Source organism: Schistocerca americana, chromosome 1 (assembly GCF_021461395.2).
Source record: "Schistocerca americana isolate TAMUIC-IGC-003095 chromosome 1, iqSchAmer2.1, whole genome shotgun sequence".
NCBI lineage: Eukaryota > Metazoa > Arthropoda > Insecta > Orthoptera > Acrididae > Schistocerca > Schistocerca americana.
Genome location: NC_060119.1, coordinates 259,366,460 through 259,380,716, shown reverse-complemented (window position 1 = coordinate 259,380,716; position 14,257 = coordinate 259,366,460). Strand labels below are relative to the sequence as shown.

Below are 14,257 nucleotides of genomic sequence, written 5' to 3'. Positions count from 1 at the left end.
GACGCATCAGAGCATATAAAGTTTATATACCTTAACAGATCTAAAGATTCTGCTTCGTAGATCTGAAAAATAATACGGTATTTTTCACTTGTGAATAAAATCTGCAATTTCTGTGTAGTAGTATTATTATTAGTGGGTGGGTCATTTCACGTTTCACCAGAACACTTTCATCTGTTTTACTCGTCACTTACATATGAAGCAGAGAGAAACACTTGTGGTTTTTCAACAATACTGTTTTCTACCACCCTGTGGCACGATACTGCGGGATTGCAACATTAACGTGTGCATGAATAAAGCGACAAAGTGTCCCTCTAGGACTTCCCAGTTCGGCAACACCATCAATACCACCCATGCACCTTTGCTGAGCACGTTCGAAATATGTCTCCAGATATTTTGACAGCAAATGGTCCTGATGGCTGCTCTAGCGTCTGACAACTAGGCAACACCTTCGACACGACTTGGGTTGCATTTGCCTCCCTTCTGGCGCTGGAGCAGCCACCGGACTGAATTTGTGGCTAAGTTCTGACAGGTACATTTGTAACGTGCTCAACAAAGCTGAGCAGGTAGCTGTGAGGTTGTTACCAAACTGGTAGTGGTCTTAGGTTGACTCTTTGCCGTTTCAGTCACACACATGTTAACGATCACGCTACAGGAGGGCAAAAAACATCTGCATCCACGACAGCCTGGAACCGCACTAGAGATTACAGGACAATTGTTCGCGGCACTTTTGAAAACGGTAGCTGCCGTGGCACAAATCGCGCACTGCTTGGAAATCGCACACTGTGTCCAGCATTCGCAACCAACGTAACGGTAACTCCTTCAGCAATTTGTAGTGCAGTTGGCCGTTGAGATATTCAAGGAGTAATTCCTAAATCGCAAGTTAATTCGAACTTACAAGTCGTGTCTTCAGTTCTAATGAAGAAAGAAGATCTCTCTGTGTTCCTTTAATGCGTCGATATCGCGAAGAGCAGCAGACTATTGCTGTTGTTTTGGTAAAACAGCTTTACGAGTACAGCCCTGCTCGCCTTTTCCAGACCCATGTTGACCATCTGCAACTGTAATGCACACTGATGCTTCTGTTTCAACCCTACGTCGCCCTACCAGCACCGGTGCCTGAGGGTACTATTAGCGACGCAAATATTGCAGCATACAGTGTCGACATCACTTCTATAACGATGGGTACCTAAAGGTAATTAGTTTTCCGTCTACACTGGCCCAGATAGCTAAATTTAATCCTAACCCATTTGTACTTGTGCATTCGTCCCCTGAAATTTTAAAATCAAAGATAGCTGTTACAATCTCTTCACTTTCAAGTCCAATATGTGGTTCTTACTCAGTCCACGGCACAGTGCTTTTAAACATTACCCTTACGTCCACCTATTGGTGAATGATTTTGCGCCCCTCTTTTAGAAAGATTCGTTTTTCATTTCTTGCCATTCTTTACGCATGATAAGCTTAGAAATCTCTTCTTTCGGGACTCAGAGTTTTTCAAGGTTTGCAGCGGCCTTACGACGACCATCGAACAAATTCTAACGTTAATTTCAATCTACAGAGTTCCACCACATATTTCTACTTTACAAGCTGCACGTGGGACAGAAGTATGAAAAGCACAGAATCTGTAAACTAGTATTAATCACTAAATTAAATAGCGACTGCTATTGATATTAATTATAATTTCTGTCATTATTCTGCTAAATGTGATCCAATTTTCAACTTCCTCTCTGTCTTGTCGTGACGAGAGATAAATGGAAAGGCTACGAACTATTAGGAATTCAAGATAATTCAGTTCAAATCAAACCTGTGTACAAGAGAGTCAGATTTATATTCTGTGTGAAAAGATGACCGCTGAAACCTTTCGAGCCCTCTATACAACTGGACTACGTCACTTGTTACACGAATATTTGTGTCAAATTAAGAAACTAATAAATGTTTTGATTCACGTTCATCGTTAACGAGAGGTATTGAATAGTTTGAAATTTAAGCGTAAATATTTTTTCATGCGTGATTCATCCACAACAGACCCCTTAACAGAAGCACTGCTCGCAACGAGCACTTCAGCAGAACCTCACATCACGAGCGGTGTAAGGACTACGCTATGAGCTGAAAGTGTGTGTTACGTATCTTAGGATAGCGTCCGTTGCGCTTGGGCCGAGAATGGCTTTGCTCGATGCAACAGGAAGCACTGTTCTTAACAAGTCACCGTATGGTTGTGATCGGCACCAACTCCATAACTGTTAATCTAAAATAGGAGATGGACACTTTTTGCTTGCATTTTATTCAGTCCTCAATAACGTACTTCCGAATGATTTTTTTTTGTTACTTATCTACAATCCATGCGTGTTACACCGCATGCAATTATACATTAGCAGGTCTGCTTCGAAATGCGTACGTGAATGGAATGTATTTCTTTTAGAAACGATTCCTATCTGACGATGAGCCAGACCAGTGTGAAATCTACTATGAAAGAGCTTTAAAAAAAGCGGGAAAAAGGCATTTACTAATATTTTATTTAGATTACGTATGGGACTGAAATGGTGAGTACGGCTGCATTACATACTACGTGCTAATAACCGTACTTGAAACTTAGACTGTCTTTTTAATTGGTGTCTAACCTTAGACATCTCGATGTGTTCCAGCAGAGTTTGAGGACTGAACTCAGGCGTCACGACGAACTTCATGCCGGTATCGATACTCCAAAGCGTGAAAAGCGTTCCACTGACCCAGAAGAACCCCGTTGTGAACAAAACAATGTCGTCTCCTCCAAAAATAGCATCACTTCGCCTGAAATCACAAACGACGACTGCTCAGTTGAACTATTCCAAGTTCTTCTAAACGCTGAAATGTAAAAATTTTGTTTATACTATTTGTAAAAACTATCACTTATCAGAAATATAATAAAAAAGTTAATACGTTATACTGACAACTACCTTTTATCTACAGTCTCAATGCCAAAAATAGTACTAAATAAAATTCATCTGAAACACTATCGGTTACGAAAGATCAGTCCACAATATTCAGACATCTGTTAAAGGCATATCGTAATACATATAAGTCTAGCAATGAAGTACGTCATAATAATTAAGATTAAAGGTAATACTATACCTGTAATACATTTTTCATCAAAATATAAGTACCTTGACAGTGAGTAATGATAACGACTCGACACGGGATGGGTTGCCAACCTCCGATTATCTGGGCCATTGCAACAGCAAGATCATTACGCCCAGCTCAACATGCCCTATGTCATTGCGTCAGAGGTCAATGATTGTATCCGTTTTGTCTAGTCTTGAACCACTTTCCTTTCACCTAAACTAGCCTCATGCCTTGCGCCCTACAGACATTTAATATAGGAACATCACTACATTCTACTACATTATCCTGTTTTGTGAAGTATAATGTGCGTCGGAAGAATTCTCTAATTCTGTAAATGGTCTGAAACTTGAATTAGACCGAAAGTTTAAATATTTGAGTACATAAGCGGGTGGAGAGACATGTTAAGAGCCTCCACAAACCACAAACAAATGAAGCAGAATTTTTTGCTGCATGCAGTCTGCCTTATAGTAGTGTTACGGTACCATCCAAAACATATTGCTTGAAATCAGGTATTCCAGAATAGATCTATTTTGTTACAAATGAGAGTATAAAAAGTAAACTGATAGCTTTAACGGGTTAAAAATGATTTTTTTAACTCTGCACGGCACACTTCAACATAGTACGAAACTGATTAGCAAATTATGAACTCAGTTTTGACGGCACTGTACTACTTGTTAATGAAACAGGAAAGCTTGTGCTGGACTGGGACTAGAAGTCGCATTTCCAAATTATCGCAAGCAATCACCTTTACAGTTTCGGCTATCTGTGCATACACCTTGCACCAATCCAAACCTCCATATGCCACACTGTTAGGGAAACGTGAATGGCTAGCCAAGTGACGCAGTCTGCTTTCGGTAGTGTGGCGTATGGACATCCTGTTTATGTTCCTGCCATGATAGTCCTCAGATGGTATTTTGTGGTTTACACTCACCTCCGTCTCCTTGAAACTTACTTCCTTTGTCACACCGTGACGTTTTCACAACGGAAACACACACTGAGGTTTTATTTTACTTCCGAGTAGTAGCAACCGAAAGCACTGAAAGATGAAGAATTTTTATGTGATGATGCTCGCATCAGTCATCATTAGCTAGTAGGTATTCACGACGGTGTCATGAGCAATAAGGTCTACGCTAAGCTGGTGAATGAATCAGCTTGTGAAAAGATCCTCAGTAAGATGAACGACATTCCATTCAGACATTCGAATGGACCAACCACGAAACTGGGACATGCAGGTGTTGGCCAGGAGATGACACATTTGTTCGAACTGCTGTTGAGGTAGCAGAAGAGATGGTGAGCACAGCGCTGAGACCCTATGACACTCTGATAACTCATACAACGTAAAAATAAATGGGCTGCGCCAGGTGTGAATAGACCTTAGAAGCCTTACTTAACACGTCATGTACTATTTGCATATAGGTAAAATCCATGCCATCATAATTTATGACAGTCAGCTGAAAATGTGTTCGGGTTGTGAGCAAAAGGGATATTTCAGATCAACGTGTAGGCAACGTCACATCACGCATTTGCTGCTGAGGAGAGGAGAAGATGTCGCCCAGTCCAGTTGTGTTCCCATTGACATACAATTCGGTGGGTGGGGGTGGGGGAGGATTCGCCGTTCTGTACCGTGTGATCACTGACTGTTGACAGAAGTGAGGTCTTCAGTCTACCCTTGGCAGCCTGGGACACAATGCCAGAGCACTGCAGACGGACAGTAAGCTCTGTCCGAATACACACAGCGCCATTCTTGCAATACAAATGGGAAACAGCCCCAAAGGAGAGGTTGGTCACTACAGACTTGGTGATGAGTACTGAAACTTTTGTCCCCAATTTCTACCCCTAGTCATTGTTTAACATTCATGCTCATGTCCTAAAGTGATGGACACCGTAGTGGTGGAAGAGAGATCAAATGGCTCCATGTGATACTTGCTGGACAATGTCTGCAGAGGATGTCGACCCTGATTATGGTGACCACCCACAGCATGAAGATAAGGTTGTTGGTTCCTCAGTTGGTATTTGATCGGCAGTGGACTCACAGGAGACCTCTCACAGCACCATGCTTCTGGACAATGGACCACTGACGGATTTAGTCTTTGAAACCTTCATCCACCCTGTTAATTCTGATAGATGCCTGATTGTGTGGCCTGATGATTTCGAGCACATTAGGTTTCTTGCTCTAGCTAAAATAAGTTGCAACCGCATCACTTCATTATAGTTAAATGATATTGGAGAGAACTCATTGACGATGGTGCGATCTTCTTCAGGTCCCCTACAACCTTCACCCCTCCCAATGGTGCCAATGATATTGCCTCCCCATGCCAGGATACTGGATTCCCCATCAACCTGCTCAAGAAGCAGATGTCTCGTGGCCCTTTGTAGTGGCGAATCTTGACATGACACTCCTGCAGAAAGTATGCATCGACCAACTCCCAGCTTGTTATCGATACGAGGTTTGCCAGGATCCATGCATAGAAAAAGGCAGAGGTAAGGCCATTCTCATGAAGGAACACATTATGATCAGTGGTGTGACCTATCTTCCATAAGCAGGAGGAATTTAGCGTCAGGATCTGAATATAAACACCCTCACGGTTACGGACAAAAGGAGAGACCATTCAAGGTTTTATCCAGAGGCGGCCGCGCCCTTATTAGAGGGGAACTACGATCATATCATACCAGGAGGCGAATCAATTGTGTCCTTTCAGTGCAGGATCAAATGCCGCATTCTAGCAAGTGCTGGGAAAACAAAGGCTAGTGCAGAGCCTACACCTCATCAATACCTGGCGGAAATACCTGCATTATCAGACATTCAACAAGTCACCGTATCTAGGTCTCCCAGGTACTTACGGCAGATATGCTGAGGTATGGCCGACAGTCTTTACCGATAATGATGCCTACCTGTTCGCTATCTTCCCATAAGACACAGGATGTGGCAGAGCAGGAGACTGTGAAAGATGAATGTCACGCTCCTTGAAGATCTGGAGTGTTGGTAGAAGGTAGTAGAGACATAGATAAATGTGAGAGGTGGCATAACAGTTTTCCTTCCACGGCCTGTCAGTGTCCTGATTGCGTAAAACCCGCTCTGCAGTTTGCGATGAAGCACTATGATCGACATAGTAAACGGGACATTATGTAGTGTCATTTTATGTCACACTGGGATATATCCCCCCAACCACTGTCACCAGGAAGTCATTTTCAGATTCCACTATTGCAAGCGAAGATCACTACACTTACACGACGCCATCTTAAGGGCACACTTGGGCAAGTGGATAGCTAGGAGGGAATTAGAAGTGAACCGCTGGCCATCAATCACAAGATCCATGAACACTGCAGATCTCACAGAATGCTGACAGCCCAAAGGGATATCGCCAACGTCTGCTTGGATCATTACCAGCGGTTCTACACCACAGAAGACCACAATGCTGGAAACTGATGAAGTCCTCCGCTCGCTGCCTCAGGCCCTCAATGAACATGCGGAGGCGATTCTCATGGACCTCATATCAGAGGAGAATGTCCCTCATGGCCTCCAAAAAGAGGCGACAGTGTTTTATCATATGCTTCACGATGTCATGATGCCCCTGTGGGTTACATTATAACAAGATCCCTACAGTTCAGATGCCACCTGCCTCTGTAGACACCATCCTTATATCATTCCATCTGCCAGAAAGGAAATTGCTGATTACTGGCCTCCTACGCTGCTCAACAGCAAATTCAAGATCTTCACGAGGATTTTGGCTGCCTGGATTTTGCGTACCATGCCCCAAGACATCTTTATGGACCAGACATGTCTTGGTGATAACAGCAACATACAGATGGCACTCAGTTTTTACCACAAAGTCATCGCACTGGCAGAAGCTTATCCTGTGCACAGCTGCTTGCTGTTGGTGGACTTCATCAAGCTTTTGATGGCGTATGTCACTAATATCTTGAGAAGGTGATGTGGTGGCTGGCCTTCTCCCAGTCTTTCATTGACACTATGATGCGTCTTCTGAATGACGTGACTTCACAGGTTACGATCAATAGACTTACAGCAGACACAATCACCGTTACTCTCTCTCTGAAGCAAGATTGCTCCCTGTCAGTGCTTTTCAACGAGACTCCCATAGAATCGCTGTTACACAGACTGTTGTCGGCTTCAGGGCTTAACGATGAGAGACTTTACCATCATCTGCCAGGTGAGTGTGACGATGTGGCATTTTTATTGCTAGTAGAAGTCCAAATATCACTGGGCTGTGTTGTCTGATACGGTACCACAGTCAGTAGTCAAATGTTGGGGGTCATCTTAATGTGTGACAGGCAACAGAAGGTGCACCACCTGTCCTCGTCTGCTACATGGTCTGCATATGAATGTCCTCAGTTATTTGTGGCAGCCTCTGTGCAAGATCCAGTGGACCAGTCGTGTCGTGGTGATTAAAGCAACATACATATCCTATCGTCTATCAGGATACTCCATCTAGTTATGGTACTCCAGCTCCCGAAGACGAAGACGCTTCGTTTACCGACAGTCTTTGACTTTGTCAGTGAGGAACGATCATAAAAGTGCCCCACCCTACCGAACGCGATATCTGAATCATCAGTATGCCCATTAGACCAGTTATTTGTATGTCAATTCGATGACGAATATATGGCCTTTTCCAGCACAGGTTCACTGGAACTGTGATCAAAGAACTGTTCCTGCCTCTAACAAACCACTGAGTTCAGGCTGTAGTGTCCATGTCCATATTTCCCTGACACGTTCTTTTTTTTTTTTTTTTTTTTTTTCGCCGACCTGCCGAGTCTGTAGCTGTAGACGGCTTCTGAAAGGTACCTTCCCATGGTTAATTTTCGTTCAGCGCATGGCGGCGCCCTCCTCGATTCAGACGACAGAGTTGCCTGATATCTGGTGATCAGTCACAACCAGAAATCTAAGCAACGTTATTATGAGAAAATGATAATTATGTCAGGCAACAAACTAAAAATCTTTATGGGCTATAGTAAAGACGGAGACAGGGCCAAAATGGAAGGGGAACATGTAGCTCTAGAAATAAATGAACCATTGGTAACAAGTGAATGTAGTGCTGCAGACCACTTAAACAAATTCTCTGTTTCCGAACTGACGGCTTGGGATTATCGCGTTTGGTAAACATTGTAATGGAGTATCACTGACCAATCCTTACAAATAACTTCAGTAAAATGGATATGACGTCTTGTCTCCCATAAGTATTCTAATAGATATGACTAAAGAGTCCTTATGTGAGTTGAGTTCTATCTTAAGTTACTTGTGTAATCAATCTCTTATCAATGGAACATTTCGAGAATGGCTAAAATATGCTGGAGTCAATCCTCTTTACAAGAAGGGGAATAAAGAGCTACCATCAGACTACCGACCAGTTTCATTTCTGCCGGCTTTTTCAAAAATGTCTGGAAAGGCTGTGTTCATGTGTCTCCTTAAACATCTGACTGTAGATCATATATCATCCAAATCACAGTTTGAGTTTCTTAAGGGGATTGATATAGAGAAAGCTACACATACAATGAGAACGTGCTTAATTAATCAGATAAAAAATTAGAGGCTATTGGCATATCTCAATTTCCAAACCTATAGGTCAATATCAGTACTAGGAATAAGAACAATCTACATAAGGCCCTTGGTCCAAAAAGGTTCCAATATTTAGGAACACACATTTTCAGTAATTTGCCAGCAACCATTAAAAATTTGGTTTCAAACAAAGCACAGTTTAAACAGAGTTTTAAAGACGTTTTTAATGGGCAACTCATTCTACTCTAGAGATGAATATCTTAACAGGAACTGCTAGATCAGGGTAAAAATATCTGTTAGATTTCAATTTTGACAGCACTTGGTCACAACAGTCAAGATTAAGTATTTTGTCTATGATAAATTTATTTAAAGTGCATAACTACGTATATTAAATCTGTAAGTGTTAACAGTTCCGGTTTACTGTAATGTATTCACCTATTTTGACAATCTCCTTACAAATGATCAGTGCAGTGATAATAATATACAAATGTTTCATGTTTTTTGTGTTACAATTTCCGACTTGTTCCAAACTCAAGAGAATCATCTCATTTTTGGGTTTATGGAACGAGGGCGGAATCTAATGCTCTATTCCATATTTAAGGCAGGCACTCCACAACGTCTCCAGTGCAATCTACGTTATACAACTGAACATCATATGCAGTGTGGATCTACCATGGTAGTGGGGATGTTCACGACATTGTTGTTGGCCGTCATTCGGCTAAGGACCCCAATTTCAGTGACCCCAATTCCCTTCTCTTCCCTGATATAACGTTTATCCACATACTAAATGAATGCAGTCACATGGATCAAGTGTTTGAGAATAATGTATCTTTATGGGAAGATGACAAGTACTTTCCTAATTTTTAGACCTTACTATTGGAACGGTTACTTTCTTTGACGCTAGAATTGCACAGTTCTACGAATAAGGATTCTTCGTTTAATCTGGCTTCCTGTTCCACAAAAAATAAAACAAAATAACAGATATAAAACGAGGTTAAGGCAACCCCTCTCTGTAAGCAAGAAATCTAGGCTCGAGTTGTGGTCCAGCCCAAATTCTGATATGTCGCAAATAAATAGTAAAGCTAGCGTCACAATTGGATCCGCAATTTGCGAATCAGTATCTTAATATTTAATACAGCTTTGGATAGTCAGTTGTGTCTGATCCTACAGATGTGCATGCACGTGTAAAGGACATTGTATGATAGCAAACAGACATTTCAACATTTGAAATTCCATCTTGAAGTAGTACTAGTCCAGATATGCGTTTGTTTCGTTGAACAGCTCGGTGAATTATTGTGAATTAGGACACGATACTCGGTTATTTACTGGTGTATGCATCAAGATAAACAAAAATCCAACTTAAGACTTAAACTCTTTCATAAAATTACGGAAAATGTTTATATAAATTGCGAAAAATGGTGTCACAGGGGCAAACAATATTGGTATGTATGGGAGAGAAGCTAAGAATAATTTAAAAAAATTATTTAAAAGAGTTCTGGACAGAAAGCAATGTGATGGCGGTATGTAATGTTCAGGTCAACGATCAGCAGATATTATGAAAAATGATACAAAGTATTAGTGATGGATAACGGTTTAAAATTAGCGACATTTTATGAAATTAAAATAAAAGTATCTGCATTCGCTAGAAGCAATTTTGTCAAAAAATATTTGTGATACATAAACTGACTGATGAGGAGAAAACAAATCAGATAGTATTTCATATTTCAATAACACGTAATATGAGATCCATCTTTAGCGGAAATCACAGACGCAAGAACGAGACGTGATGCTACGTGTTGATCAGTAAAGGCATTCAGGAGAACCGGGTTCCAAATTTCTGCCTAACACAGATTTAGGTTTTCTTTTGTCTCCCTTAATCAGACAAGGCCAATTCCAGGATGGGTTCTTTAAAGAGCCCACCTCTCATTCTCTTCCTCATCTCTCCTTATAACGAGCTTATGTCCCATATCTACGCTTTCGCCGGCGATGGGTCGTTTCACTTTAACTTCCTTTACCGTTTAAGAGTAAGGCAGGCTGCCATCACTGAATCAGAGACTCTTTACATAGCTGTTGTCTCAAATTTCGGTGGATATCCAAATATATTCGCAACACAACACTTTGACCAGTCTGGGGACAAATATTCGCTAGCATTCCGCCGTCAGGCCACTACTTGTCTACCGGGACCATCCGACCGCCGTGGCATCCTCAGTGATGCTGATAGGAGGGGCGTGGGGTCAGCACACCGCTCTCCCGGTTGTTATGATGGTATTCTTGACCGAAGCCTCTACTATTCGGTCGAGTAGCTTCTCAGTTGGCATCACGAGGCTGAGTGCACCCCGAAAAATGACAACAGCGCATGGCGGCCTGGATGGTCACCCATCCAAGTGCCGGCCACACCCGACAGCGCTTAACTTCGGTGATCTCACGGGAACCGGTGTAGCCACTGCAGCAAGGCCGTTGCCCAAAATATTCACTAACATATTGCAGTTTTATTGACGTTGTAAAGTATGTGATGCGGCACAGATAAATTAGGATATTTTGCTTGCGTATTCTGTTTTCTTTGGTTTATGATCCAAAGTGGCAAACTGTTCCAATTCACACTTACTATCTTATAATTAGTACAGTAGAGAAAGTTAAAAATTTATCTTTAAATAATATTTGATACTTCAATTAATTAACCTGGCTTATGCCACCACTGTAGATTTCAGAGTACTGTATGATAGGCTTGTTGAGATTGTTGACAACTATTAAAACGCTAAATTCATTCTCCTTACGCGAGTAAGCGCATCGTTACGGCCAAGGTGCGGCGAGGTATCCGGATGATCTTGGGATGCCCCGTGGTACCAGAACTGAGCAGAGCGACGGCGGGGGCCGTGTTGTCAGCCTTCAGCCCCTGGGCGCTCCGCATCAGCAGCTGCTGAGCGTCAGATACCGACTCAGCAGATCCCAGCACCTGCAGCGGGCAGTCTGCCGGTTTGGCGTCTGAGGCGGACTTCTCGAACTGTGGCTGGCACAGCACCGCCACCGGCTTCAGCTCGTGTAGCACTCGGTGCAGGCTCTCTGCAGTGGAAACAGTCGCCAAGACTTCTGTTTCAAAAAGCTCCGTACTTATTTAAGGATCTACCAGATAAAGGCCAAAAGCGCCGTTACTAACTAAAATTCAGCATCTTAAAGAGCAAAATTGAGGTATTCCAACAAGGAAGAGGTGCTTCCGAGAGAGTTACAGATATTCACTGCAGGATAGAGACAAAGTTGTATGAGATAAACATAGCTGAAAATTGGGTCATTAAAAAAGACTGAAGCATAGATCTTGCCCCTTTGCTCAGTGACAGTATCACTTAAAGCCATTTCAATAAATCGACAATTGATCGAGCAATACAAAATAAGTGGGAATTGCTAATATTTGAAACTGTTGCCAGATCATGCATCAATTACTACTTGTCACCCACAAAATTCAGGATATGGTGAAATACAACAAGAATTGATAGTAAAGCACTAAAACAACTTATTCCTTAAGTGAAAGACTTACAATATGATAATTTTAAACAACACCAGTCTTATATGTAAACGTAAATGTGTAATTAACATGACGCAAAATAAAATAGACTACAGCACAATATAAAAAAGAACAGCAGTGCCTGCAGCACGTCTGAGCCGCCATCAGAGTTCCACATCTAAGGACTGCAGCCAGTCCAACGCAGATATAGTCGCATTGATGAAATCTCCCGAAGAATGGAACTTTAAGACAGCTAAATGAACGCAGTGTGGCACAGAAGTGGACAATAGTCTGAGCTGCTTACCTCCAAAGCCAGAGAAAACGTGGGAAGATTACTGTTTGTTTGACAATAAAACATTCAATCAAATATGTGATAATGAAGGCTACTAGCACCTTCTGAAATGTCGATAAGCATTAAGAGTCAAATAAACTACGTGTCAGGAAGACGGCAGTTACAATTCCTACATCCCTGGGTGTTTAATTGCAATCTTCCTACAGTCCTTGTAATCCACTAGTCTAAAGAAATTGGTTTCAATGAACCTGAACTCTCTCCCCAGAGGCGTATTATCGATCCAGATTACCTCTGGCAATGTATAAAAACCTACAACGGCTGCAAAACTGTCTGTCTTGCGGCAAGTGTTGAGGAAGAATGTGCCTAAGCGTACCTGCTTCATCCTAATGGAATGACACCTTGGACAGGTCGAGGCTGTGACGAAATTAACAAGTGGAGTCTTCTCATAGCGACGTCAATGGTATAGGTCTATAACTGTGTGGATGTCCGCCCCCGGTAGCGTAGTGGTCAGCGCGACAGGCTGTCAATCCTAAGGGCCCGGGTTCGATCCCGGCTGGGTCGGAGATTTTCTCCGCTCAGGATGTTGTGTTCTCCTAATCATCATCATTTCATCCCCATCGACGAGCAAGTCGCCGAAGTGGCGTCAAATCGAAAGACTTGCACCAGGCGAGCGGTCTGCCGGATGGGAGGCCCTCGTCACAGGCGATTATATATTGTGTGGATCTGTCTTAAGGCCTTTCTTAAAAACGAGAAGGACCTGCGCTTTTTTCCAGTCGTTAGGTACCTCAAGCGATCTACGATAAATTACTGCTAGAAGGACAGCAAGTTCTTACGCATAGTCTTTATAGAATCTTATAGGTATCTCATCTTGTCCTGTAGCCTTTCGATTACGCGATCGGTTATCTCAATATCTGCTATTTAGACGTTCGCACGACGATTGAACTATGGAACATGTTTTATGCTCAAGAATTATGACGTTCTTGGAAAATGAACAGCTCCTCTGCAAAAATCAACCAGGATTCCGCAAACAGAGATCCTGTGAAACTCAGCTCGCTCTGTTCCTCCATGAGATCCACAGCGCAGTGGACAACGGCGCTCAGGCTGATGCCGTGTTCCTTGATTTCAGGGACACCGGCCCGTATTGCCGTTTGATGAAAAAAAAATACGAGCTTACGGAGTATGGGAGCTGACCTGCGATTGGATTCAAGACTTCCTTGCAGATAGATCTCGACACGTCGCTCTTAACGGAATTATGTCGACAGATATAAAGGTAATATCCAGAGTACCACAGGTAAGGGTGATAGGACCATTGATGTTCACAGTATACTACATATAAATGACCTAGTGGAAAGAGGCGGATGCTCTTTAAGGCTATTCGCAGATGATGCAGTTGTTTACACCAAAGTAGCAACGCCAGAAGAAAGAATGAATTTACAGAATGACCTCCAGAGAATTGGTGAATGGTGCAGAATCTGGCAGTTGACCACGATCGTAAATAAATGTAACTCATTGCGCATACATAGGAAAAGAAATCCACTACTGTACAGCTACACCATTGATGACAAACAGCTGGAGAGAGCGTCTGCCGCAAAATATCTACGCGTAGCTATCCAGAGCGACCTTTAAGTGGAATGATCACACAAAACAGATAGTGGAAAAAGGGAGACACACGACTCAGATTCATAAGAAGAATCTTAAGGAAATGTAACTCATCTAAGAAAGAAGTGGCTCATAAGGCTCTTGTTCGCCCGATGCTTGAGTATTGTTCATCTGTCTGGGATGCCTATCAGGTACGACTGATAGAGGAGATAGAGGAGATCAACGAAGAGCGGCGCGTTTCGTCGCGGGATCGCTTAGCTGGTGA

The 14,257-nt window shown here is 42.5% G+C and overlaps 1 protein-coding gene across 1 annotated transcript in view; it reads right to left on the bottom strand.

Moving 5' to 3' along the window:
- LOC124624503 (4-coumarate--CoA ligase 1-like) overlaps nucleotides 1-14,257 on the bottom strand; it is a 77,288-nt gene that overhangs the window by 34,615 nt on the left and 28,416 nt on the right. The window contains exons 3-4 of the mRNA XM_047149114.1: nucleotides 11,380-11,665; nucleotides 2,613-2,781 (exon numbers count right to left, since the gene is read on the bottom strand). Coding sequence (XP_047005070.1) covers nucleotides 2,613-2,781; nucleotides 11,380-11,665 — 455 coding nt within the window. The remainder of the gene's footprint in view (nucleotides 1-2,612; nucleotides 2,782-11,379; nucleotides 11,666-14,257) is intronic.